This window comes from Penicillium longicatenatum (genome assembly GCF_028827895.1).
Source record: "Penicillium longicatenatum strain IBT 33135 chromosome Unknown contig_7_segment0_segment0, whole genome shotgun sequence".
NCBI lineage: Eukaryota > Fungi > Ascomycota > Eurotiomycetes > Eurotiales > Aspergillaceae > Penicillium > Penicillium longicatenatum.
The window spans coordinates 4,121,160-4,146,083 of NW_026643124.1; the positions used below are offsets into that span (position 1 = coordinate 4,121,160).

Here is a 24,924-nt window from a genome sequence, read left to right on the forward strand (position 1 = left end):
TAACTTGACGATCTGCTGGGTGACTTTGATTCTCCTTCTCACCTTATGCGGCATGTGGCGGTGATCACTTCTTCTAAGGAGCGTCTCTTAGGCTCAGAGAACCTCATAACGAATGAAACTGTAAGATATGCTTTATTTAAAAGGATTCAGTGTCTAGCAAGAAAATGCGGTAGCCTTGCCGAATCAAATGTGAAGAATAGCACCCGCCCGGAAGAACAACCAAGACATATTGTCGATAGTGACACAGCGAAAGCAGAATTATGATGTGGGCGGTATTCCGATGGTAACCATAGCAGATTCTCTGAGTTCCAAGTGATATGTGTGCCGTCGGAAGTTATACCATAACCTTCAAATCGCGGCACTTCCAGGCCGGTGGTGTTGGTCGGTCCTTTATCTGAAACTAAAGTTAAACAGAGTGTACCGTTATCAGTTTCAAGACATGAGTTGGTACTGCCGAATGATTTTATAGTGACATCTTCAACATGAAGGGTCTGTAGGCATTGACCACTAGTGGCATCCCACATCTTGACGGTGTTGTGACCGGAAGCCGAGGCGAGGAGCTTAGAATCATGGGAGAAAGTAACCGAGTGGACCCAGCGCCTATGGCTGAGGCTCTGTAGACATTGACCGCTAGTGGCATCCCACATCTTGACGGTGTTGTCACCGGAAGCCGAGGCGAGGAGCTTAGAATCATGGGAGAAAGTGACTGAGAAGACCTTGTCGCTATGGCCCTCGAGGGTCTGTAGGCATTGACCGCTAGTGGCATCCCACATCTTGACAGTGTTGTCACTGGAAGCCGAGGCGAGGAGCTTAGAATCATGGGAGAAAGTGACCGAGAATACCTCGTTACTATGGCCCTCGAGGGTCTGGAGGCATTGGCCGCTGCTAGCATCCCATATCTTTATGGTGCGATCGCGGGAAGCCGAGGCGAGGAGCTTAGAATCATGGGAGAAGGTGACTAAGAGGACCCCGCCGCTATGGCCTTTGAGGGTCTGGAGGCATTGGCCACTACTAGCATCCCACACTTTGATGGTGCTATCGTATGAAGCTGAGGCGAGAAGCTTAGAATCATAGGAGAAGGTGACCGAGGAGACCGCTATCCTATGGCCGTCGAAGGTCTGTAGGCAATAGTCGCTGCTAGCATCCCACACCTTCACGGTGCGATCTTGTGAAGCTGAGGCGATGAGCCTAGAATCATGGGAGAAGCCAACAGAGTAGACAGGGCTCCTATGGCCCTCGAAGGTCTGTAGGCACTCGCCGTTGCTGGCATCCCACACCTTGACGGTGGAAGCTTCGGAAGCCGAGGCAAGTAGCTTAGAATCATGGGAGAAAGTAACCGAGTAGACCCAGCTCCTATGGCTGAGGCTCTGTAGACATTGACCGCTAGTGGCATCCCACATCTTGACGGTGTTGTCACTGGAAGCCGAGGCGAGGAGCTTAGAATCATGGGAGAAAGTGACCGAGAAGACCTCGTCGCTATGGCCCTCGAGGGTCTGGAGGCATTGACCGCTAGTGGCATCCCATATCTTAACGGTGTTATCACCGGAAGCCGAGGCGAGGAGCTTAGAATTATGGGAGAAAGTGACCGAGAAGACCTTGTCGCTATGGCCCCCGAGGGTCTGTAGGCATTGACCGCTAGTGGCATCCCACATCTTGACGGTGTTGTCACTGGAAGCCGAGGCGAGGAGCTTAGAATCATGGGAGAAAGTGACCGAGAATACCTCGTTACTATGGCCCTCGAGGGTCTGGAGGCATTGGCCGCTGCTAGCATCCCACACCTTTATGGTGCGATCGTGGGAAGCCGAGGCGAGGAGCTTAGAATCATGGGAGAAGGTGACCGAGGAGACCTCGTCGCTATGGCCCTCGAGGGTCTGGAGGCATTGGCCACTGTTGGCATCCCACACCTTTACGGTGCGATCGTGGGAAGCCGAGGCGAGGAGCTTAGAACCATGGGAGAATGTGACCGAGAGGACCAAGTCGCTATGGCCCTCGAGGGTCTGTAGGCATGCGCTCCAGCTCTCTTCCATCGTCGGTCTTTCCCTTATCCACATTGGCTCTTCCATTTCAAATTGAATCCTTGTTATGCTGGTAGTCGGGCTAAATACCATTCCTGAAGCGTATACTTGAAGCGGCTGGTTTTCAATGGCTGTTTTATGGTACAGGATAAATCGACAAGCATCTCGAACCCGATTGATTAGCTGTGCGTCCTCCGTTGTTTTCTAAAACAATTATGTTAAGACGATTCTCTGCTCGCACTTATGGAAACAGACCTTTAGCAAACTCTCGAGTCTTAGCATCGAAGCTACACCATCTGATAAGCTTCTTGTTAGGGCAAGAGCCTCGAGCCAATGAAGGTAGTCCTGGCGCAAGAACGTCCCGAGTGCGCCACTGTCCTGAAGGTCTTCAATCGCGTTGTTGCTAGGAGAGCACTGGTTTAGGTGGCGAACCCAGTGGACACACGCGTACCTTGTCGCGGCTAGCGGATCTGGATCTGGCTGGTTGACCCGGTCGATCGGATATCCGGGGGTAAATAGGCCGTAGATGTCACGTTGCAGTTTCCTGGCAATTACTTGCAATGACTTCGAAAAGATAGAATAGTGAACCTTTTCTAGTCCGTCAGGAAAGATCTCACCACATGCTTCTCGAAGGAGAAAGTCTTTGGCTGACTGATGAACCAAGGAAATTGTGCCTTCTCGATGGGTCAGAAATGACCCACAATTCCCCACTATCTCTGTCAGAGCCTCATCGTCGCCCAGAACTTCTTCAGGTAGGTCGATGCAAGACGCTAGTTCATCAAAAGTTATAGGGCGAAAGACGGTCATTGTGACAGAGAGAAGAGACTTGCAAAGGTCTGCGTCATCCGTTTCACCGACCTGGTTTAACATTCGCTTATAAAGCTCATCGAGACCAGGCGGGAGATCTTTCAACTTCCCCCAAACATTCCTGCTTGCGACCTTGGCGAGTCTCCTACAGACCAATGCTACCCAGAGAAAAGTACCATTTGAATTCGCTTTTAGGTGATGATGGACAGCCTCTCGAATCTCGGGTTTGTATTTGTTCCTCTCAGCCAATTCATTGACCTTGTGACGGATAAATGAATCCACAGCGGCCGACAGAGTGTCTCTGTTTAACTCAAGACATAGCTTTGAATTCGAGGTTCTGTCGAGGTCTTTTTCAATACTTGGCCAGTTTCGGCTAGAAACGATCCATTTAACGCGCGAATAAGCTGATGACTTCCGGACAAGAAAATCAAGGAGTTGGTCCAAGTCCACGGCGCACTCGTCAAGTGCATCAACAAGCAGATAGGAGCTTTCCAGGCGTGGGTCTTCAAGGATATTGGTGAAAACTTTGCATAATTCGACCCATGCAGTCTCGCTCTCAAATCGACCGTCGCGGACATGGGTGATAAGTGAGGGTTGTTGTCGTACAAGCATATATATAAGTCCCCGCAATACTGCCGAAGCATTGTTAATGCGACTGTTGGTGGCCTGGCAGAAAAAATACGAAATATTGATATCATGCATAACCATCTTAGATAGCTCATCAATGATTCCGCAGAGCAACATTGTCTTGCCCTTGCCAGGATCACCTTTGATCCACAGAAGCTGGCCGCGTTTAGCGTCCCGCCACCTCTGAAAATCGACATGATCGAGCACCCAGCAATATGAGTCTCTGAGCAGACCGCCCTTTTCTTCCTCAATTCGAAGTTTGTCGAGACTAGGATCAGTGACCTGGAGAGTGCTTAGCCACCGTCGGGAATCATCGTCGGACGAGCGTTGCTCGGCCCTCCGAGATATGAAAACAAGCTCCTGAAGGTCGGCATTCAGGGCCTGCCGCCATGCTGCCGCTTCTTTAGCCTGTTTCTTTAACTGCTCCAAGCTTGCACTGGAAAAAATAGTATCGAACTTCTGGGCGAGGCTTGCCTCTTTCTCTTTGAGGTGACCCAGTTGATCGTTCCAGCCGTCATAGTCGATGACACTTCTGAAGTAGTTTTTGGTCGAATTGCGATAGAATCTCACAACACTCCGTATCTGAAACTCAATTATAAGTTTATATAAGTCAAGAACACGAGTCGTCAAATCCGCCCTCAATCCGGGCTTCATATCCTCAGGTAGGAGTAGTGATTCCATTTCGGCATAGTAGCCCATTTGCGATGTAACATACGCAAATCCCTGACGGTTTGCCTCATCAACAGCGGCCGGGTTCTTCAAGAGCGGAAGGACCAGCGAGATACCTGCCATCACAGCAGGTGCATAAGGCACATCTTTGATCGCATCCTTAATGAAGGTTTGAGCCCAATCCACAGCCTCCCCAACCTGACCCACACCGTCCTGCAGACGAATCTCATGACCCAGGATAGTGACCTTGACCTTCTTATCTTCCATATGCTGCAAGCCTGACTTTGCTATCTCTTTCAATTTCCCTTGGCGTGCGGCCGGATCATGCTGGGGGATCCGATTCTCGACATCGCTGGCGTCCGTCTCCCAAGTTGGCGCCGATGGGGAGGTCACGTCGCCTGTATCCTGTCATTAGCTTTATCAAGGAGTTCACTATGATAGTTGATACCTTTGATGGGGACTCGAGATAGCAGATCCTCATAGGCAGAAAGTAACTTGCGCGTTTCCTCTTCCTCTTTGAGCAAATCGTATGCTGTGTCCCAGAGAGATACCAAAGTGATTCCATTTTCATCAATGTTCACATCCCTTTGGGTTGGATTCGGCGGCATAACAGTCTCTTGGTCGGCCACTACTGCAGTATTAGTGTTGACACTGTTCGGTCCTGTTTGGGGTGTCTTTTCGGAGGGAGTAGTGATCATAGTAGAAGGACCCGTATTTGACTGCTTTAGGATTGAAGACGCAGAACCCGACACTGTGAAGCCGTCAGAGCGAAGAAGACGGGTTTAGCTCGCTAATGGTACCTTCATTTTGTTGTTCTACCATATCAACCGGTTTCACGGATGCACTTTTATTTGCTTCCGTCCCCTCCCCCGACTCCTTCTTGAAGATCCGTCTGAAAAGACTGCCCATCGCCACTGTAAGCACTTCGCTTTATGTGCAGAGCCCTAGGCAACGAATAAGGAAGACAGCTGCGTGTGATCCAAGAATGTTGAGGAGGTCGGCGGTCGGTATCAGCAAAACAAGTAGATTCTGGTGATGGCCATACCATACTTATGTGAGCATTGCAAGAACTATACTTATCAAAGCGTTACTCTGGGTGGTCCGGGCCGTTCTTGAAAGGTATCTTCCCTGATTTGGGCAACAGCTCTAAATTTAGTTATTTCAGGCTGCAATGAGGGGCATCGACGTAGTGATCACGTGATATAAAATGCTATGGAATCGCGTAGTTAGTTAGTTATTATTATAAATTAATTCTTAAGACTAGTTAGTGTATCTTAGAGCCTATGTGCAGATGCCAAGAGGCTGGCTGTTTTAGATAGGGGATCGTGGCCTAATAATCTTCTACTCTCGCTGAGCTAGGAGGGTCAATGCGGCCATCGCAAGACGGAGGGTGATCTCTCACCCGCTCTCACCCTGCTTCTCACCCTGTCTATTGCGCACTCACCCTTCTCACCCCCGGTCGCGCGACGCTAAAGCGGCTCTCACCCATTTCTCACCCATTTCTCACCCAGGCGGCACCCACCCGACTACTGGCCGCATTCAAGCCACATACTCAGCGCGGTCAATCATCAGAGAGCCCTTTATTTAAAAATAGCACCGTGTTTTGTGTTAGGGTGAGTGTGGGTGATATGGGTGAGAAATTCCGAAGACCGGGGGTGAGAGCGGGTGACGGTCCGCTTACAAAAAGGCTGGGCTTTGGTCCTGGGAACTTTCTTCCTTAACAATCTCACAACCAGCGACACATTGACTAAATAGGTACTGTACATCCCATTCCCCCGTTTTCTTTTACTGACATCGAAAAGATGGTTGATGGCTGGCATATCGACGCCTGCTTCAACAGCGTGAGTATGCACATCACTGCGGTGATTACTTTTTACATGGCGATACGAAAGGTTGTACAAGTACTGTCGCAACTGGTATAAATACAGGTTTAAGTATCTAGCGTGGTCTATGGGATATGAAATCTGGGAGTGGAAGACAGTGATAGTATGCATGTTGTAGTATATCATCTCATCTCAAAGGTGTATATATTTCTATTATGACTTTTTGCAAGATGCTCCTCTATTTCTGACCATCTCGCCATTGCTCATATTCACGAATCACACTGTCCGTAATCTGCCGGTGAACCTGGCCCAAGGCATACTCGAAATGCTTCAATTGCACTTCCAACTCTTGCTGTGTCTCTTCCTCTTCGTCCAATGCGGCATCACCCGCGGTCTCACAGATGCTGACAATCTCTGCACCCGAGTAGCCCTCAGTATGAGCAGCCAGTTCATCAAGATCAACGTCGGGGTGAATGACAGATTTGCTCGCCCAGATGCGCAAGATTTCCTTCCTAGCCTCGAAGTCTGGAGGCCCAATGTAGAGAATGTTGTCCAGACGACCTGGACGCATGAGTGCTGGGTCAAGGACATCTGGTTTGTTGGTGGCCGCGACAACCAACACGTTTCGCAACTCCTCGATACCGTCCATTTCATTGAGTAGGGTTGTCAGGACGTTGACGCCGCCTGAAGAAGAACTACTGCGTCGTGCAGCAATAGCATCGATTTCATCAAAGAAGATGATACTAGGTCGTGCCGCCCGGGCTTTGCGGAAGATCTCTCGCAGTGAGCGTTCGGATTCGCCGACGTACATGCTCAGGATTTCGGCACCCTTGACGGCCAAGAAATTCAAGCCTGCCTCCGTGGCCAGTGCCTTGACCGTGAGGGTCTTGGAACATCCCGGCGGACCGTATAGGAGAACGCCCTTTTTGCTCTTAACATTGAGACGCTGCATACGCTCGGGAAACTATGATAGATGGTGAGCTTCGTAATGATGTAAGAATGGGCGGGATGCTTACCTTGAGAGGTCTCTCGACGGCCTGTTGCAGGCGCTTTTTGATATCATGCTGCCCACCAATGTCCGACCATCTCACCTTAGGAGTCTCCAAGAACACCTCTCGCATGGCTGTAGGGCGAATCTCCTGCAACGAAGACCATATATCACCTTCTTGAATGGCCAGATCGACAGTGACAGGGCCATTTTCTTCAGCATCGCTAGTAGCATCCATGATATCAGATGCCGGTACAGACTGGCTTCGAGAAGGAGAGGCAGATTTTTGTTCGAGCATCTGCCGTTGGCGCGCCTTCCGGCAAATGAGCTGGAGTAGAGCAAACAAATCCGCCCCGACGTATCCGTGGGTCTTTTCGGCAAGCAAGTCAATTAAAGCATCGTTGAGCCCTGCAGAAGCCGGTCCACGAATGGCACGCAGAATTTCGGCCCGGTCATGTGCCGTAGGAACCTGGATCTCAATTTCTGTGCCGAAACGATGAGGGGTTCTGAGTGCATCGTCGACGTTGTTGGGGTGTCGAGTCGCAGCGATCACCAGGACCGATGCGCTTCTCATGGCATCTAGGTTCTCACATAAGACTGAAGCGAGCGATGAAGATTCCAGGGAAGTTCGTTTAGGAGCGATAAAGTCTAGCTGATCAATGATGATCACACTGGGCTTAGAGCGAGCGGCATCCTGGAATGTAGTGCGTAGTTTTTTCTCGGCTTCGCCTGTACTGCGCCCAAGGGTACCAGTCCCAATTTTGAAAACTTGACGCCAGCCAGCCTTCTCAATCTGCTGGAGAAGAGACGTCTTTCCGGTTCCCTTAGGTCCATAAAGAAGAATTCCGCGACTATGCTCATAGAAAGAGGGCATTGTAGGTTTGAGCAGATCGATATTGAAGTCCGATAGGCTCTCATTGATGTCATCAATCTGTCGTGAAAGACCACCCAACCCATCCGCATCAACCGAGATTTCATGAGGAACCTCCGAGGGCGCTTCTACTTCCGTGCCAATAGAAATCTTGGTGGCATTTGTGAAGCGAAAGATCGTGCGACTAGAACTTGGAGTTTCGGGATGGATATTCACCACTTGAAAGCTTCGACGCTGGCCCTTGAGCTCAAGCTCGAAAATTAAGCTCTTAGCGATGACCTCGCATCTCAAGAGCGGGAACTCCAATGCCCATTCCCAGTGGCATCGCTCTTCTGCCGAAATTTGGCCATATCTCTCGATCTTTTCCGGTTCGGAACAGTCAATCAGAACCACCGATTTAATCTCCTCCAATGCACCATCAATTCGAGTAATATTGATTTTTCCTCCGACTTTGATTCCGTAGCAATCTTGGAGAGCCTTGGATGTTTGTACCACGGTACTCTGTATATTTTCCACCGCTGTCCAAGCAATGGCGGTTTTCGGAGGCCCTTCTGCAAATGATATATCGCAAAGATCATCGGCCCGGAGTCTGAGGGAAGCTAGCGACGAGGAGGATAGATATATGCGGAATGCGTCTTTGTAATCACTTCTCGGCTGTTTCGACACTGGCCGTACAGTGAAGCTGCGAACGTCGGCCATCGTGCTTCGCTCCGCAAATCACGGAACGGGAAAGCGAGGAACTGGAACTAGTCGAAAGGGAAGCTATCAAAAACAACCCATGTATTTCTGGATGTTTCAGCGCGTAAATCTGAGAGGTGACTCGCACTGGTTCAAGCGCAAATGTCGCACACGCTGGTGGAAGTACTAAATCCTTCTCTGCGGAGCTGTGAGAATTGGAAAATTTGCAATATTGTGCAACAAGGGTTTCCACAAAAATCCAGCGAGCCAGTGATAATTGCAAGACTAGGAGCCTCGAGGTATAAGGCTGAGTCCGAATGGCACTGAGAAATTGAAATTCTGGTGGGGAGCTTATCGGTGGGCTGATAAGCCCCCCAAAAGTGGGTCGCAGGAAAGTGCAGGAGTTAATCGAGTCTCAACTCTAAAAAGATGCAACGTATCATATGTTTCAATGTCAATTTACTATGAAAAAAAAGTATAAAAAAACACAAGAGTTACGGCATCTATCTCCAGCGTAATTCAACTGGACATGAGAACGGAAGGTGCCACAGGCTATGGACAGGTGTTTATGATACTGGGGAACAGGCGCCAAATCTCCATAGTAACAGGACATTCAGATCTTAGCACGTGAAATTGCAGGCAAAAGGATATGTGGCAGGTTGCGCAGGAAACGACTTGCGGATACGGGAGAACAAAAAACACACATACACGCGCAAGTTCCGAAGCGAGAGAAGTAAACACCAAAGAAAAAGATGAAAACAGGAGGGAAAAAAACAAGGAGGAAATAGGCAAATAGGAGGGGTAGAGAGATAGGGGAGGTGGAGAGAAAGATGGAGAGGAAGATGATGGTACAGGATTTAGCAGCACTTTCCGCCACCGCTGCCGTTCAGGCCAGATCCCTGCTGGTCTATACTGACACCCTGGGAGCCAGATTGTTCGGTCTTTGAAGTATCCATGCCCTTCTTGATATCCGATGCGAGGCTATAGAAAGCCTTCTCGATGTTGATGTTGTTCTTCGCGGAGACTTCGAGGAAGGGGATGCCAAGCTCATCGGCCAGTTGTTGTCCTCGCTCGGTGGAAACAGCTCGCTTCTCCTCCCAATCGCATTTATTTCCAATGAGAATCTTGTGTACCCCTTCACTGGCATGTTGCTCGACGTTGGAAAACCAGGTGCGAATGTCTTTTGATTGGAAAAGAAAAGGAAAGGTTAGTCGCAACCACTTATTTTCCTGGACGAGGAAAGAAGACTTACTTTCGAAAGACCGCTCATCGGTCACGTCGTAGACAAGGAGGATGCCCATAGCACCACGGTAGTAAGCTGTGGTGATGGTACGGAAACGTTCCTGGCCTGCGGTATCCCAGATCTGCAGCTTCACCCTCTTACCGTCTAGCTCAATCGTACGGATCTTGAAATCAATACCGATGGTGGTGATGAATGAAGGAGTGAAGGAGTCTTCGCTGAAACGGAGGAGACAGCAGGACTTGCCTACGCCCGAGTCTCCGATCAACAAAAGTTTGATCTACAAGGTAGGTTCAAGTTAGCCGATGCATTTGTGAAATCTCCAAGGAAAACATACGAGAAAGTCATAGTTCCTTGTGCCGGCCATGTTGGCTTGTTTTTGTGTTCACTAGAACTGGCGAGAATCGATATTCTGAGATAGGAGACGGTCGGATTGGCAACGGGTTCCACCAGTTTTGGGACTGAAGGTATAGTCTTGGATTAAGATAATGCGATACCGCGTATTGTAAGGAGGTTTGCAGCGTGGATCAGATATCGTTGGGCGCCTAAGTGGTAGGCAGGATTTCGTGTTTCCAAGATTCCAGGGACAATATCAGGAGGGTCGGGTGAAGAGTGCAGATCGGCCACCAACGAGATGGAAACGAGCAAAACAAAGACTTCTAAGGGTGGGCGATCGACAAGTACAGTTCACAAATCAGAGCAGGCAGCCTTATGTCGGCCGTTAGAGGAGGGGGAAATGGGAAATGTGGTCAACACCCAGGTGGAGTGATGACGGTACGGTCGATTCGATGTCCCCCCGGGTTACATAATCCGACGCTTGTCTCTCCCGTTTTACTTAGATGATTCTTGTTCCAACGTTAAAAGTCGGGTGTTCTTTTCAGTGTACGAGAATTGTCTACTGGTATACCTGGAAAGTATCAGGAAATGGTGTGATTTCCTATCTCTTACTCTTTTTGCCCAGTTGGGCATTCCGGGTTTCAATATACGACTAGTGGAAATAGGTCCATCGGATCCTCTCAACTACCCGGAGCTGCTTAGTGACTCCCCCCTGGATATCCAAAAGATCTTCAATGTCCTCTCGAAATTCCCGATATTCCAAGCCCCCGAGCACTGTTTTGATATGCTGAAGTAATGCCTCGGCCTCGCAGATCAGTTGTCCCGAGTCCTTGTAGGAAATCACCTCGTTGGTGGTCAAGGAGGCAGACGTAAGGATTCGTGTAACATTTCTGTGGCCCTAGATTAGTATATCGACAATAGACAAGTGGATCACTTTTTGAGAGAGACAGCTTACCGTAGTCCTCGCTTGACCTGATAACGCTTCTTGCCTTGTCGTAGGCCTCGTCGGTTACTAAAGAGTCCTGCCACCCACTGAAGAGAAGTGTACGAAACTAGGATCCCTGGTGTGAGACCAATGAAGCTGCAAAGCATTAGTAACAGCATTCAAAATGATTGAACGAAGGTGGAGCCTCAAGGAATACTTACCCAAAAACAAGCTCTTGACTTTTCAACAAGGAATTGATTCCACTGATTGCGATTTCTACGTCGACCTTGGTCTTCTGGATTTGGATCAGAAGAGCTCGAACCAAGTCACCTCGAACAGTTCCAGCAAACGGTGACCGCAGATCCCTTTCGTAGGCCTTCAACACAGGTGTCAGGTCTCCCTCCTTGACTGCATTCGCGATGGCTGCCGTGTCCTCTGCGGCCAGCTTCCCCTGGCTTGTGTCTGGCCGATCACGGACAAAATCAATGACCATCCGCTCCAAGCTGGCGCGATCGGCCATTAAGCTGTTTTTACTCATAATGGCGATTTCACTTTTCTCATCATGTCTAATGGTTCCGATGAGCTTTTGGATAGGTTGTACCACCCAATTCCCCCCAAAGTCAATGATAGTGGAACCGATGTTTCGGATCCACTCGATGATCTCGTCCTGACGACGAATGAGCACCTTCAATGATATGCTACTCGAAAGCAATGCAACGGACAACGGCAGCCAATACCGCACGATCCTTGAGGGGCGCCCGTGGTTTCCAATGGATGCGGAGATAGATGTTGTATGAGTAGGCAATTGCTCGCGGAGAACATGGATCAGGCGCTGGATCAGATCAGTAGGCTGGGTGGAGGATGAGGCATAGCTTCGCGTCTGCACACTACCCATATCCTTCTCAACAGCTTGAACAACATATTGTTCGAACACCGCAGTGCTGGATTGCTTCAAGACATGATCGAGGATTGCTTCTGTTAGGTGCACTGTTTTCGAAACGGTTTCCTGCCACTGCTCCGGCGAGGTATTTCCCTTGCTGGCGAGGTCATCGGATTGGAAAGCATGCCATTGCTCCATGAGAAGCCCCAGACTGCTCGTATGAGCATCCTTCATTGCGATCAGACGATCTCTCTTCTGTCTAATCTCCACTCGGCAAGACCGAATGGGTGAAGACCAATTCAATGCGCTGGGATGCTCGGACATTCCACGTAAGCTCTGTCGAGCAACTTGATAGAACTGTCCCCATCTCACGGCAAGAGATCTCGAGATGGAGGCAGGGAAAGCCGCCCCGTGGGATCTATGCTCGGTATAAATATCTATAGACCAGTGCCACAGTCGAGCAGGCGAGGTCTGTGCCGCATAGAGACCACTGGACCACATCGAGCCTAGCACCTCATCCCAATAGTAGATCTCCTCCTGCAGCTGAATCGTTTGGTCTAGCAAGGTATGCATGACCAACCCCGACGCCTGAACCGCTGCTTTAGCAACCACCAGCCATAGATAGTCCGATACATGCTTCTCAGGTTTGGGCTCGGCGACGCCAGGAAGCAGAAGGTGGGAGAGAGTAGGATCCGAAAGTAGTTCCACTAAATGGGGGGCTGGAAGGAGAGACTGTGTCTTGGAAGTCACAGAGATTGCATTGATCACATTCTGGAGCCGGTGGACATGGTGACTGGGGGCCTCGGCCGCATCGAACCGTTCGGGAAGAATTATTTGTTGTTGGAGACGGTCCAGCTGGATGTTCAGACCATGCGCATTCCTATTGCAGAGAAAAACGAAAAAAAAAAAAATCGTTAGCTAGGCATCGGAATTAAGGGATCGTACGATCTTACTCCTGGACAATCGACATGGCGCGTGCGGTCAAAACATGACAAGAGAAAAGGACCTATGTGAAGGTGGATGTCGTCATTTGATACAACGTGGGCAAACTGAACAAACAATTGACAAACACCGTACTTGGGTGTACTGTGTACGGATGAGTACTGTGTGTTCACGTGTTTATGGTTTAATTACATAATCAGATCGTTCATGAGCACGTTTTGATGACTACTGTAAATCTTAGAAATTCTAAATTCTACATCCCAATATCGTTAAAGGATGACATGATCTGCACAGCGCTACGATCAGACAATCCTGGAAAGAATGAACCCCAGATGGCCTGACCTGGAATCCCAAGGCTTCCACCAAACAGAAGGGGGTAAATAGGCATTATGCCTGTTATGCCGGGGTGGGGCGAACGGGGCTTCGGATGGTGATCGGCTCACCAGTGGCCTTACCTAGGTGGCCCCCTTTTCCTGAACGATGACTGGCCAAAGGCCGGTTTTCCCCTGACGATAAAGTGGTCTCGCCACTTCGGGAATGGCTTGTCCTGCCTTCCCCCGACAAATTATATCAGCTTTCACTCCCACCTTCTTTCTTTCCTCCCCTTATCTTCTAACCTTTTTCAACCCCCTCTCTACGCCTCGATAAGCATCACTGGTCCGCGATTTACCTATATCGCCTCCAGTGTCTACAGGTCCAACTTCTGGGCCCTTGTCATTTCCTCATCCTTTTCCTTTTTTTTTTTTTTTTTTTTTTTTTTTTTTTTTTCTTTTAGGGAACCACAATGTTCGTTAACCCCCCTTCTTTACCCTCTCCTCCCCTCCGTTACACGTTCAATCCTCCTCTTCTTGAATATTACTAACAATTTATGTGCAGGAATTCTACTGTGGCACCGATCACCTATTGGGGCCAATTCGAAGAGATTGGTCAATATAACCCCAGCCTGAACGTCCCGGAGCGACTATGGGCAGCATGGTATGCCTGGATGCAGAATGATGTGCTGGCCACCGGTATCATGTCCTTCGTTATGCACGAGATGGTTTACTTCGGCCGGTCGCTGCCGTGGATCTTCATCGACAGCATGGGTCTTTTCAACCGATACAAAATTCAGAACGTGAGTTGCAGAAACGAAGCCACTGTATTGGATGAATATGAACTTACCCATCTGGACAGAACAAAATCCCTTCGCTGCGGGAACAATGGGATTGCGCCAAATTTGTGCTTTTGAGTCACTTCACTGTTGAGCTCCCCCAGATTTGGTAAGTTTTCATGAAAATTCCACGCGCGGATCGCAGTTTACTAACCTTTGCCTAGGCTTTTCCACCCCATGGCTCAGTTCTTCGGTCTCTCTACCTCGATCCCCTTCCCCTCCCTATGGACCATGGCCTACCAAATCGCGATTTTCTTTGTGATGGAGGACGCTTGGCATTACTTCTCCCACCGCGCTCTTCACTGGGGCCCGCTCTACAAGGCTATCCACAAGATCCACCACCAGTACTCGGCTCCATTCGGACTGGCAGCCGAATATGCTTCTCCCATTGAGGTTATGATTCTCGGTTTCGGAACGGTTGGATGTCCGATCGTCTGGTGTGCCTTCACTGGTGATTTGCACATTCTTACCATGTACATTTGGATTGTGCTGCGCCTGTTCCAGGCTATCGATGCCCACTCCGGTTATGAGTTCCCATGGAGTCTGCACCACTTCCTTCCCTTCTGGGCCGGTGCCGATCACCACGATCTGCACCACGAGAAGTTCATTGGCAACTACTCGAGCAGCTTCCGCTGGTGGGACTACCTTCTCAACACTGAGTACAGCCCGGATGCTCTCAAGAAGCGCCGGGAGGCAAAGAAGGCTCAATGAGCTTGTGGGACCTTTGCGTTGTTACCTTCCAAGTCCGCTCGATTAGAGCTTACTGGTTTTTTTTCTTCCCCACCCATTTTGCCTTACTGTGAATCTCTTGAGGGTGTTCTATCGGTTTTAGACAGCATTGCTGTGACGGCTCTGTATAGAGATGGCTTATCAACGTTTTAATGTACCTTACTAATATTACGGTGAACTTTCGTTCATCCAATCATAAAATATGCATCACCATGAATCAATTCAAATATACAAAAAAAAGAAGACTTCTCAGGGCATCCTCCGATATCGTACCTATATTCAAATCAGTCATGTACAAAATGACCGTAGCATTCAGCAAAAGATCCCTGCAGCCCTGCCCATCGGGAGGTGCATGATTGACGAAGGCTTAATTGCCTTTGCTGGCCTCGGGAATAGTGCACCAGTGCACCAACTATATCTACGTCAACCTTCCAAGGTTCTTCCAAAGCTGACTCGTGATTTTTACACTTCGTTATCAGTCAAAGCATAATAGGGTTGAGCATTTCAGTGCGTGTAACCTTGATGAGATAAATTTTGGGTGCCTACATGGTAAGTACTGTAATGATTTTGGCCTTTGGGGTGGGAACAGACTTTTGAACGTTGACCAACGGCTATTCGATTGATGCATCAAGGATAGTAAGGGCTGAAGGGAGTATTTCCGGTACGGCTTTGTATCGACACCGGCTGAACGAATTCCCCCTTCTGCCATTCTCATTCTCTCTCTCTCATTCTCATTCAAAACAATTTTTCGCACTCTACGTGATCGCAACTACAAGGTGACCAATAGTGCATGGCTTAAAGTTGCCCAACAGGCGCAATATGTCAATCACAAACCTGCCTTTGGAGTTGTTGACTCATATCTGTGAGGATCTGGAACCTAAAGATTGGGGCGCGTTCAGGACCACTTGCCGCCAAATCCACGACAACACACTGGAAGCCTATACAACGCGATATTTTAGAAGAATCACCCTTCTTCTCACATGTGAAGGGCTTGACCGGCTGAAGCAGATTGCAACCAGTAAAACTCTTCGCAGCTCGGTCGAAGAAATTTGGATCATCCCAAACCTGTTGGAACCTTGGGCACAATTGGATAAGGCAACTTTTTACGAAGGTAGATCCTAGGAGACATTTGTTGAAATGGGAGCGCCTTCCAACAACGGAAGAATCAAATGAAATGAAGGCTGAACTTGAAGCTCTATTTGCTGTCTTCGACATTACAATGAAAGAACACAATAACATTCTCCAATACTCGAGTCTCTTTACCAGCCTTGAAAAAATGCCTACCGCGCCTCAAAAACGCTGTTACCCTTGGCTTACGGTCATACTCGACATATTTCCTACTCAACCGTGCAAGTCATACTGACTTCACCTGCCTGGGCTTGCGTGAATTGAAGAGCCAGTTCAAATACCAAGACTTTCCATCGCTTAACCAGACCATTCCGTACATGCCTTACGGTTTGGCATTCTCACAACTTCTCAATGCCATAATGAAATCTAGTCAGAAAGTCCAAGCTCTTCACACCTGTAGCCATATCTTTTGCGGTATGAAATTGGAACATCTTCAGCTTTCAGAGGCCCAGTATCAACTGGTTCTTCCACTCTTGAAGGGTCTGACGACTCTACATATGTGCATTCGCCTTAGGGATCACGAACAAGAATTTTTCGATGAAGGCACCTTCAATCGTCTCCTCAAAATTCTGGTCACAGTTTCACCGACACTGAAGACCCTGACTTTTACCCAATGGAGTCCCATAGAAGAATTGTCTCCCCTCTACTTCAAGGATTTCGCTCAGAGAGTTCAATTTTCCCAGCTAGAGGAACTTAATTTTCATTCAATCGAGGTGACAGTGGATAGCCTCGAAGAGTTTATGCGGACAGCAGCCCCAACCTTGAAGCGACTGAGTATCAGGTTGGTCAGTCTGGTTGATGGGATAACATCTGCACCAGATCTAGGACCCCTAACGGAAAACAGTCAAAGTTGGGTCTCTTCATTGTCCACTGAAGTCAAGACTGAGATGCAGGGGCTCTGGCGGCGTGTTTTTAAACTTTTGGCAGATCATCTCAAGTTGCGATACATCGAAATGTCCGAGCTTGGGTATCGAGGAAGGTTGATCATGTTGAAAGATCCCTTGTATATGGAACGCGGGCAGCCGGGCGCAAAGCCTTCTCCTGGCCTGAACCCCTCAGATTTCTATTTCGATTCTGAGGGGGCAAGTGTACTTTTCAAGGAATGGGTCACGCAGCTTCAGATAGAGATGGGGCATCGGACGGCCTTTGGAGGCCCCAAGCTCCCAGGTACCAGCAACGTGCGCCAAGTAAGCCCGGGATTTGGTAATATTGTTTCTCCGGTATGCATGTATCCGCACCCAAACCCATATGTAAGAGGTGCGGTTTAGAGTTGTGTCGTTTTATATATGTATATGGGGGTTATTGTGTTAAGTGAATACCTGTGGAATTGTCCGAAGGAATTGAAGGAGGTCTTTCCGGGTTCAACAAGAAGTCGTCTTCATAAACTCGCAGGAATAATTTAATGATGGATTCACCATACCCCGAGCTACTAATCTCGATTCGCGCTACGTAGGTGAATATACTATATAGCAGCATTTATATCATTTATATAATCAGTGGCTATATGAGGCGTAAATTATGGATTAATAGGTTTGGACCTAGTGTGCTGTACTTAGTTATTGGAAAGAAATGGCGATTCAGGAACATACAAGAGATACAAATAGCTAGGGAAAAAGGTGGAAGGGGTATATCAATTTCATTTCCAATAGTTGGCAGAAGGGTTCATCCCATTTCTACCCCACATTCGAACTCAAATCTAATAAAGAATGCCAAAATGGCAGATCTAACATGCCTCCGTAGAATCAGTCTCTTTCATGGGTATCAAGAACAAGGTCACTCGTTTAAACATTATCGAGCCCATGCATCACATGTACTGCACCCGGCCCTACAGAAAATCTGCAACGAGAACCGGTCGTCGTCCTTCTGTATAAAGAAGATTTTCAAGCGACTGAAATTAGACAGTCTGAACCTTAGGCTCGGCAAGTGTGTGCTCGGGCGCACTGTCGCTAGAACTGCCAGCCTTGGCCTCGTAATCAGCCTCGTGGACATCAGCGGGGCCAAATCCATATTGGATGGCGACCCGCTCAACATCCTCATCGCTCAGATAAGGCAGCTCCTTCGCCGCACGGACATAGCTGATGTTCTCTGAGTAACCCTTGGCGAAGATCAAATCAATCTCCTCCAGGGAGCGACGGGCAGTCTCGGGGTAGAAGAAGTAGATAATCGGCAGGAAACAGGCATTGACGACGGCGAAGAAGAGGTAAGTGCCCCAGGAAATGTGGGCAATCATGATCGGTGTAACCATGACAATCAAGAAGTTGAACAGCCAGTTTGAGCAAGTGGAGAGCGCATTGGCCTTGGCACGAGTCTTGATAGGGGAGATCTCGGCTGGGTACAACCATGGAAGGGGAAGCCATGTGGCACCAAAGCTGGCAATATAAGTGAATAGACCCACGGCAGCTCCCTTGGCAGCCTCTGTGGTACCTGGAATCAAACAAGCAAAGACGATGATCATGGAGACCATCTGGCCAATGGTTCCGTAAAGGAAGAGCTTGCGGCGACCAACACGCTCAATCAGGAACCAAGATAGAGTTGCAAAGATGGCGTAGACCACCATGTTCACACCACCGAGAATAGTAGGCATTCTGCCGGTGAGACCGACGGATTGCTTGAAAAGAATAGGCAGGTAGTAGATGACGGCGTTACAGCCACCAATCTGCTGCATAAGCTGGGACGAGGCACCGAGCAACATACGGCGGAAGTGCTGAGTCTTTCCACCGGTGAAAACAGCGGAGAATGGGGTGTTCTTGCTGACCTGACCAGAACTAGAATTGAACGTTAGATAACTCGACTTCAACTTTCTAGGAAATAGACTTACGCTCGGATGGAGTCCAGAATGATGTTCTTCTGCAGAGTCACCTCATGTGAACCAATAGACTGACCCTGGAGAGCAGCAATGACTCTCTCTCCCTCTTCGAGGCGCTCGCGAGTCAACAACCAGCGAGGAGATTCGGGCAGGAAGGCCATTCCAACGATGATGAAGACACCAAAGATACACTGGAAAGCGATAGGGAAACGCCACACCAGATCAGTAGGGCCGTAAGAGGCACCGAAGTCGATCCAGTAGGCAATTAGAGTACCGAAGGCAATAGTGCCACCCTCGATACAGATAAGCAGACCTCGGTTTGAAGTGCGAGAACACTCGGCTTGGTAGGTGGGGATAGTGGATGTGTTCATTCCGTTTCCAACACCGGTGACGATACGACCAATGATGAATTGGACCATAGGGTCATGTCTGTGGTAGGAGGTCACTTGGATAATGACACCAAGGATCATGATGAAGGCACCAGACATGATAGCCTTGCGACGGCCCAGCCAATCACCAAAGATGAGCATGAAGACAGCGCCGATGAGACATCCTAGAATAATTTAGCCACATTGATATTGCACATTTTTCTAATTGCCTGAACATACCAATTTCGTAAAGAGCGGTGACTGTGCCTTGTAAAGTGGAGTTTCCATTCAACTGGGGCAGGAGCGTGAAGAAGGCATTCGAGTCGATAATACTACTCATGACACCCTCTGCGAATTCCTATTAGTCTCTGATAAGGATATGGAGGGGCGAGCACCTACGATCATAACCGAAGAGCAGGAAACCCATAGTTGCTGTGGCAGTAACTGTTCGTGACAGCATGTTACCAGACATGCCGGCGAACTTTGGAACGTCCATGATGAGTGATTACCAGAACTGGCTGGAAACCCGGGAAATAAACAAAAGAATTATGTATAGAATGAAGCAAGATAAGGGGGTTAGGCGACCCTCTTTATAACTTTGTACATATTTTTTTTTCTTTTTTTCTTTTTCTTCTCCATGCGCCTCTTACTCCGTCTTCCCCCATGTCTCTGTCTCTCCAGGATCCACCTGAAACGCCATCACTCCACTCGACACGCGATAAAAAACGCTGTGGCACAAAATGCACCAGATACTCCGCGTCATTCGAAGAGCGGATCAGCGTTGATTGGCATGATTGGTCCCGAGCCAAGACTAATTAAGCTAAGTATGTGACCCAATCTAGGGCTTGGCGGTCCAAATATTAGATCTGGATGGTCTTAAAATGCCTTCATGCTTTAAACAGCACCTTTGTAAATACTAGCAGAGTGATGGGAGCTGTATACACAATAATCTATCTTCTAGCAGTGAAATAATCGAGAAGTGGTAGAATTGGAATGGTTGTATCGCATCAACTAAAATATTACTAGCAGGCACCAGGCTCCACCGGGCGTTCGACGCTACTACCACAGATCCACCCCATGGGAATGGGGAGAATTAGAAAAAAAAAAGGGAACGAGTCCCTGTGGCTTTCTAATCAATGATCATGCTCATTGAGTACCTCAGTAGTTCGTCCATAGATGGTCCATAGATGAGTTGATACCGGCAATGAAACACTATAAAAATCCGCTATGGTTCCTCCGTGATAGGAGCTCATTTCTTCTGGTACCGTCCCTCAATTTGGACCCAAATCGAATTCGGGCTAAAATGACTGATTTCGATTTCCACGAATCGCTTCAACGGCAAAAGCCGACGCAGTCAAAGGCACTCGGGGCCGACTTATTCCGAATGGTCCATCCGATCCCTGTTCCCCGTGGCACACGGACACCGAGCAGTCGGCCTAAATCCCCACATCGTTTGATCCCGTCTTTGGAAATTACACCTCCACTCTCAGCCTTCAAGATCCTGCAAGGCGTCAGCGGCGTTCAAACTCCAACCGAGTCGGAATCTTCCCCAGCTGGGCCTTTATGCGGGGGAATGGAGGGGGGATATGCCCCGACTGGACCGATTGGAAAGTCCATGTCCTTCCTGTCCCACAAGGGGCTCAAGAGGGAAGGAGATTTTTCCAAGATAATTCCATGCATGGACAGACAGAGACTTCAAAATCGGCAAGGCAGAATCCTCAATGGGTTCTGTAGACGTTTCAATTCCGACTTTTCGATGGTATCCTGGGATCCACTTGGTCCCCGGGCCTTTTCTCGCTCCCCACTCAGGACAGAGTCGAGGATTGATTTGTTCGCAAGGGAAAAACAATCTACCTTACGGAATTAATGGGTACGCGAGGTTCGGCCCCAGAGCCGGCAATGTGCTAGATAACTGTGGACCGCCATATAGGGTACTCGGGCCATCTCCGAACGAGGAAGGATCGGCGAGGGACGCGTGAGACCAGGAGATCTCAACTCCAACTGGGGTCAGAAGCGGTTGAATGGTTATGTGTTACTCCGGGAAAGAAAATCGTTCAATTCAACTGCATCACCGGATTCTGCTGCGAAATCGTTACATTATAAAGAAAAACGAAAATGCCCGGTGGATACTGTCTCCACTTTCATTTTCGACGTTGCTGTACTCCGTACACCGTACCAAACATGACTCTCGCGTCCTAGAGCAAAAGAGAGATTGCCTTCCGTTTCATATTCTTTCACCATGACCTTGGAACCTGAAATACGATCGGTTTCAAGTATGGGTTTTGTTCTTCAAGTCTGGATCGTGACTCCCTTCCGACCCATCGCTTCTTCCATGTGGAATCCGAAGACGAGGCGGTAGAGATCACGCAGCCAGGAATACTGTCCGCTCTGAAGCATTGCTTGACAGGCCCGAGCAACCTCAACTGCGCTCACGCGGGCCGGGGGACCAACGCTGCGAAAGGCGGGATCAAACGCGACCAGCTTTCGATAGTGCTTCAACAGTGAAGTCTGCCAAGGGGCCGAACCAAATGCATCCGAGGGAAAAGACTTCACAAAGGATGACAGGTTCTGAGAATTACCCCGTTGATATCCACTGTTGATGGCCGCTTTAGTAACCAACACCTTGAGCCGGGTGAAGTTTGGGTCCTCGGAGATAGTGGTCACAGTATTGGCGGACGATGCGGTGTGCCCAGAAGACCGAGAATTCTCCGAGATGCTAGACGCACCGGAGGGCCACTTGGGGTGAGAACTATGGCCGTGCCCATTGCCATGACCATGACCGTGCCCGAGAACGAGGATGTTAGGCACAGATGCTTCATCGGGGGACACCGTTGCCGTATCCTCGAAGATAGTAGTTGGGGTCTCTGGATTCCCAAGCTGCGCCGAGTCGTCGACGAAATCGAGTTCAGACTGCTGCGCTGCCTGCTGGAACGCTTGGGCAAAGGTCGTCTGGCTGGGTCGTGGTGTGCCGCGGTCTGAGTTGCGCATGCTGTGTAGGGTCCAGCCCTCGCGGAAGATGTCACAAAGCTCCCAACAGGCCTGCACGGCCGATCCCAATAGCTCCTCGTCCAGTCTTTTCCCTTCTCGTTTACTCTGTCGGATGCTGAAAAGCATTTCGGCCAATGTCCAGCATGCACTGAGGAGTGCGTCCGTTGCGGTCAGGCGTGTGCGTTGCTTCATGAGGCGGTGGCACAAGGTGATATAAAAGTCCAATGTTCGCTCTCGGAAGGCGTCCGGTAGGTTGCGATCATGCGTATTATATAGGTGGTTATTCAGCTCAAAGCTCACGCGGAGCACGGAGTCTGTCAAATCATTATCGCAGCTTCGGACCTCAAATAGAGCCTGGCAGAATTCTCGACAAAGGTCGAGGGTCGGGTTGACTTGCAAGGCAAAATCGTCCTCTCGGGTATCGTATAGCTTCTGGCAAAGTCGCCAGCAGGATCTCCAGGCATCCTCCTCCATCCCATCTTGAATGGTTCCCAAGATTCGTTCTCGATTGATATAACTAAGACTAGCCAGCGTATTACATAGTGTCCAACATTCAGCCAGGGCTGTTCGTAGAGCGTTGATCTCGACATCTTTGCTGGAAAAAGTCCCTGGTATCATGTCAGTGTCCGGGTACAAGGGTGTAGAGGGAGCGAGAAGTTTGCCCGTCGGCTGTGGACGTTGTGTACCTTCAGGGATATCTATCCAAGTGTGAGCCGATGTATAGGTTGACGTATCACAGGAGATAAGAATTGGATTTTCACCTTCTAAACTACTAGAACGTGTACGTCGCTCCGATCCCTCGAATTCATGTCTTGTCTGTGCTCGAGGAGTTGCTCTTTCCGACCAGTCCTGTGGAGGCGCGACCGTGGTCGTCAATGGTGGTGGGGATATGGGACTGTTGCCAATCTGTGGGTCGACATCTCATTGTCAGTGCATCTGGTAATTATGATAAAGGGTGTTTGCAGGGTACCTTTCTGCCTTTTGCTGGTGCAATGGCTAGTTGGGCATGCTCCGAGTCAGGCGTGGATGATTCGTCATTGCATGCCTGTTGTTCTTGTGTCTCTACCCGAGTCTTCATTATGAATTAGCAGCAAGCACTGATGTAGCCAATGAAATTGAAATCTTTCTTACAAAATCCCTGAACCCCGGGGGAGCATGTATGACGGATTGTGGTGGCTCATCATCGTCTGATCTTGTATTGTAGCCACTATTATAAGAGTGTGTAGTTTGGATCTGTACGCATCAGTATGCTGGCTGTAAAAAGACATAACTTCTTCAGCTTCACACATACCGTGAGCCCCGGCTGTATAGATGGCGCTGATACCTGGGCTGGTGTCGCTGAGACAGACCCCTCATCATCACTGCCCTTATCTAGCTTCGTTCCATCTGACGTGGGGGCGACAGGCATAATACTTGTTTCATCAACCGAGCTTTCTTCGGGAGCGGAAGAAATTGAATTCCTCACACTGATTGAGGGGCTTTCGAAAGTCCTATATGGCAATCCATAAGCAATCGGGCGCATCTATGGGAACATCAACATAGCTTACATCGAATCTGATCCAGCATACGGGCTGGAGGTATCGTGATACGATATAATGGGCAGTGGCGACCTGACGGCCATCATGGCCGAGCTGGTGGATGGAGAATTATAATTGTATGGGCAGGGAGGTTGAAGAAAGAGAGAAGAGGACTTGAGCGCAATCCCCGCGCATCAGAGGAGCTCAGGCCGCAAGACAACCCATCAGCCTGGTCACCGGGTATTCGTATTCTACTGTTCCAATCACGCTGAGATCTCCGAGAGGATCATCAATTCAGCAGAAATTCAGGAAAAGTGAGAAAAGCACAGAAAGCCGAGAAAGCACACGGAACTAGGCGCCTGGGGCGTGATGAGGCATGCATAGGCTTGTCGTACCCCACTCAGACGCCCCCAAACTAGTCCCTTTCGGGTTGTAAGGCGCTTGCAACGTTCACATGAAAGACAGTTCGATTACAATGTACGGCCCTCGAAATCCAGCCTATATGATCCTGCTGCACTAAAAATCAATGTCCGTTTGTGTTTTATGAATCGCTTGTGAATTTTCTAATGAATTCCTCCATAGACGCCAAATCCCGTGATGTGTGCAACGCCTCTCCGTAATGCATGTTGGCGAGGATGATACATCCTGTCGGATAAAAAGACCAACTCCAGCTTTTGTAAAATAGCCTTTGAGATAGGTTCGATAGATCTCAAGCCTCGCCAAAGCTAAACATAAGAGATAAAGAAAAGCGGGGAAAGATAAAACTGTGCGCGAGGGGCCGGGGGTATAGATTCGAACACCCTATCTCCTTCAACTTCTTTGGATGCTGGGGTTATTGCTGATAGTGGAGGGTATTGAAAACCGGCGTCACTCTTGTGTCGATGATGACGCTGGCGCGATGGGCCATGTGGGCTCGCACATAAACATGTTGTGTGGAAACAGGGGATCGGTTGGGCTGCTTTACATTTGAGCCTTGGTGCGGTCCTTCTCAGCGGAGTTGTACCTGAAAATTATATGTTATCAGTGGAAGTCGATTTTGTCTCTTTAGCTTCAAGACATACCGGAGAAGCTTCTCAATAAGATCCACGTGGGTCATGATCATTCGGCGGCAGCAGTATCGGCGGCAACCCAATTGGTCCATAGCATCACTGAGAGTATATTAGGGCTGAACAGGAGGGGCAAAGAAGATGGATCAAGATCTTACCCATCAGCGACACCATCATCAAGCAGCTGCAAATACCGCTCCCACAGGTCGCCAACAACCTAAAGACAAGGTTAGGGTAGAAATTGAAGGAGTCATAGGAATGCCACGAACCTTTCCACAAGAGAAGCAACGCACAGGGATAATCATCGTGGCGGGGTAAGGATTGGAGATTCAAAGAGTGACGTGAAGCTCATTCAAACTTTTCCGCGCTGCGATGGGCGGTCGGCGGTGAC

At 49.1% G+C, this 24,924-nt stretch overlaps 9 protein-coding genes across 9 annotated transcripts; 2 read left to right on the plus strand and 7 right to left on the minus strand.

Moving 5' to 3' along the window:
- Positions 1-146: 146 nt before the first annotated feature.
- N7484_011809 (uncharacterized protein) lies at positions 147-5,027 on the minus strand (the record flags this gene model as incomplete). Its single annotated transcript, XM_057122196.1, has 4 exons — positions 147-2,219; positions 2,271-4,516; positions 4,567-4,869; positions 4,919-5,027. The coding sequence occupies 4 exons, from the start codon at positions 5,025-5,027 to the stop codon at positions 147-149; spliced, it is 4,731 nt and encodes a 1,576-aa protein (XP_056967950.1).
- Positions 5,028-6,179: 1,152 nt separating this feature from the next.
- On the minus strand, positions 6,180-8,499 carry N7484_011810 (putative AAA family ATPase; the record flags this gene model as incomplete). The annotated part of the gene is made up of 2 exons (XM_057122197.1): positions 6,180-6,905; positions 6,958-8,499. The coding sequence occupies 2 exons, from the start codon at positions 8,497-8,499 to the stop codon at positions 6,180-6,182; spliced, it is 2,268 nt and encodes a 755-aa protein (XP_056967951.1).
- An 836-nt stretch (positions 8,500-9,335) lies between these two features.
- On the minus strand, positions 9,336-10,085 carry srgA (Rab family GTPase srgA; the record flags this gene model as incomplete). The annotated part of the gene is made up of 3 exons (XM_057122198.1): positions 9,336-9,658; positions 9,731-9,998; positions 10,056-10,085. 3 exons carry the CDS (start codon positions 10,083-10,085, stop codon positions 9,336-9,338), a joined length of 621 nt encoding a protein of 206 aa, XP_056967952.1.
- Positions 10,086-10,706: 621 nt separating this feature from the next.
- Positions 10,707-12,829, minus strand: N7484_011812 (NCA2 family protein; the record flags this gene model as incomplete). Its single annotated transcript, XM_057122199.1, has 4 exons — positions 10,707-10,944; positions 11,010-11,135; positions 11,201-12,739; positions 12,813-12,829. The coding sequence occupies 4 exons, from the start codon at positions 12,827-12,829 to the stop codon at positions 10,707-10,709; spliced, it is 1,920 nt and encodes a 639-aa protein (XP_056967953.1).
- An 849-nt stretch (positions 12,830-13,678) lies between these two features.
- Positions 13,679-14,662, plus strand: N7484_011813 (sterol desaturase family protein; the record flags this gene model as incomplete). The annotated part of the gene is made up of 3 exons (XM_057122200.1): positions 13,679-13,915; positions 13,975-14,060; positions 14,116-14,662. Coding segments are annotated over 3 exons (870 nt in total), but the record flags the coding sequence as incomplete, so codon positions are not given.
- Positions 14,663-16,167: 1,505 nt separating this feature from the next.
- Positions 16,168-17,323, plus strand: N7484_011814 (uncharacterized protein; the record flags this gene model as incomplete). The annotated part of the gene is made up of 2 exons (XM_057122201.1): positions 16,168-16,995; positions 17,306-17,323. 2 exons carry the CDS (start codon positions 16,168-16,170, stop codon positions 17,321-17,323), a joined length of 846 nt encoding a protein of 281 aa, XP_056967955.1.
- A 379-nt stretch (positions 17,324-17,702) lies between these two features.
- N7484_011815 (Major facilitator superfamily domain general substrate transporter) lies at positions 17,703-19,478 on the minus strand (the record flags this gene model as incomplete). The annotated part of the gene is made up of 4 exons (XM_057122202.1): positions 17,703-18,573; positions 18,627-19,167; positions 19,223-19,330; positions 19,382-19,478. The coding sequence occupies 4 exons, from the start codon at positions 19,476-19,478 to the stop codon at positions 17,703-17,705; spliced, it is 1,617 nt and encodes a 538-aa protein (XP_056967956.1).
- A 1,793-nt stretch (positions 19,479-21,271) lies between these two features.
- On the minus strand, positions 21,272-23,594 carry N7484_011816 (uncharacterized protein; the record flags this gene model as incomplete). Its single annotated transcript, XM_057122203.1, has 5 exons — positions 21,272-22,876; positions 22,941-23,042; positions 23,102-23,203; positions 23,262-23,460; positions 23,518-23,594. 5 exons carry the CDS (start codon positions 23,592-23,594, stop codon positions 21,272-21,274), a joined length of 2,085 nt encoding a protein of 694 aa, XP_056967957.1.
- Positions 23,595-24,447: 853 nt separating this feature from the next.
- On the minus strand, positions 24,448-24,838 carry N7484_011817 (DNA-directed RNA polymerase core subunit RPB10; the record flags this gene model as incomplete). Its single annotated transcript, XM_057122204.1, has 4 exons — positions 24,448-24,490; positions 24,549-24,635; positions 24,692-24,750; positions 24,803-24,838. The coding sequence occupies 4 exons, from the start codon at positions 24,836-24,838 to the stop codon at positions 24,448-24,450; spliced, it is 225 nt and encodes a 74-aa protein (XP_056967958.1).
- Positions 24,839-24,924: the final 86 nt, after the last annotated feature.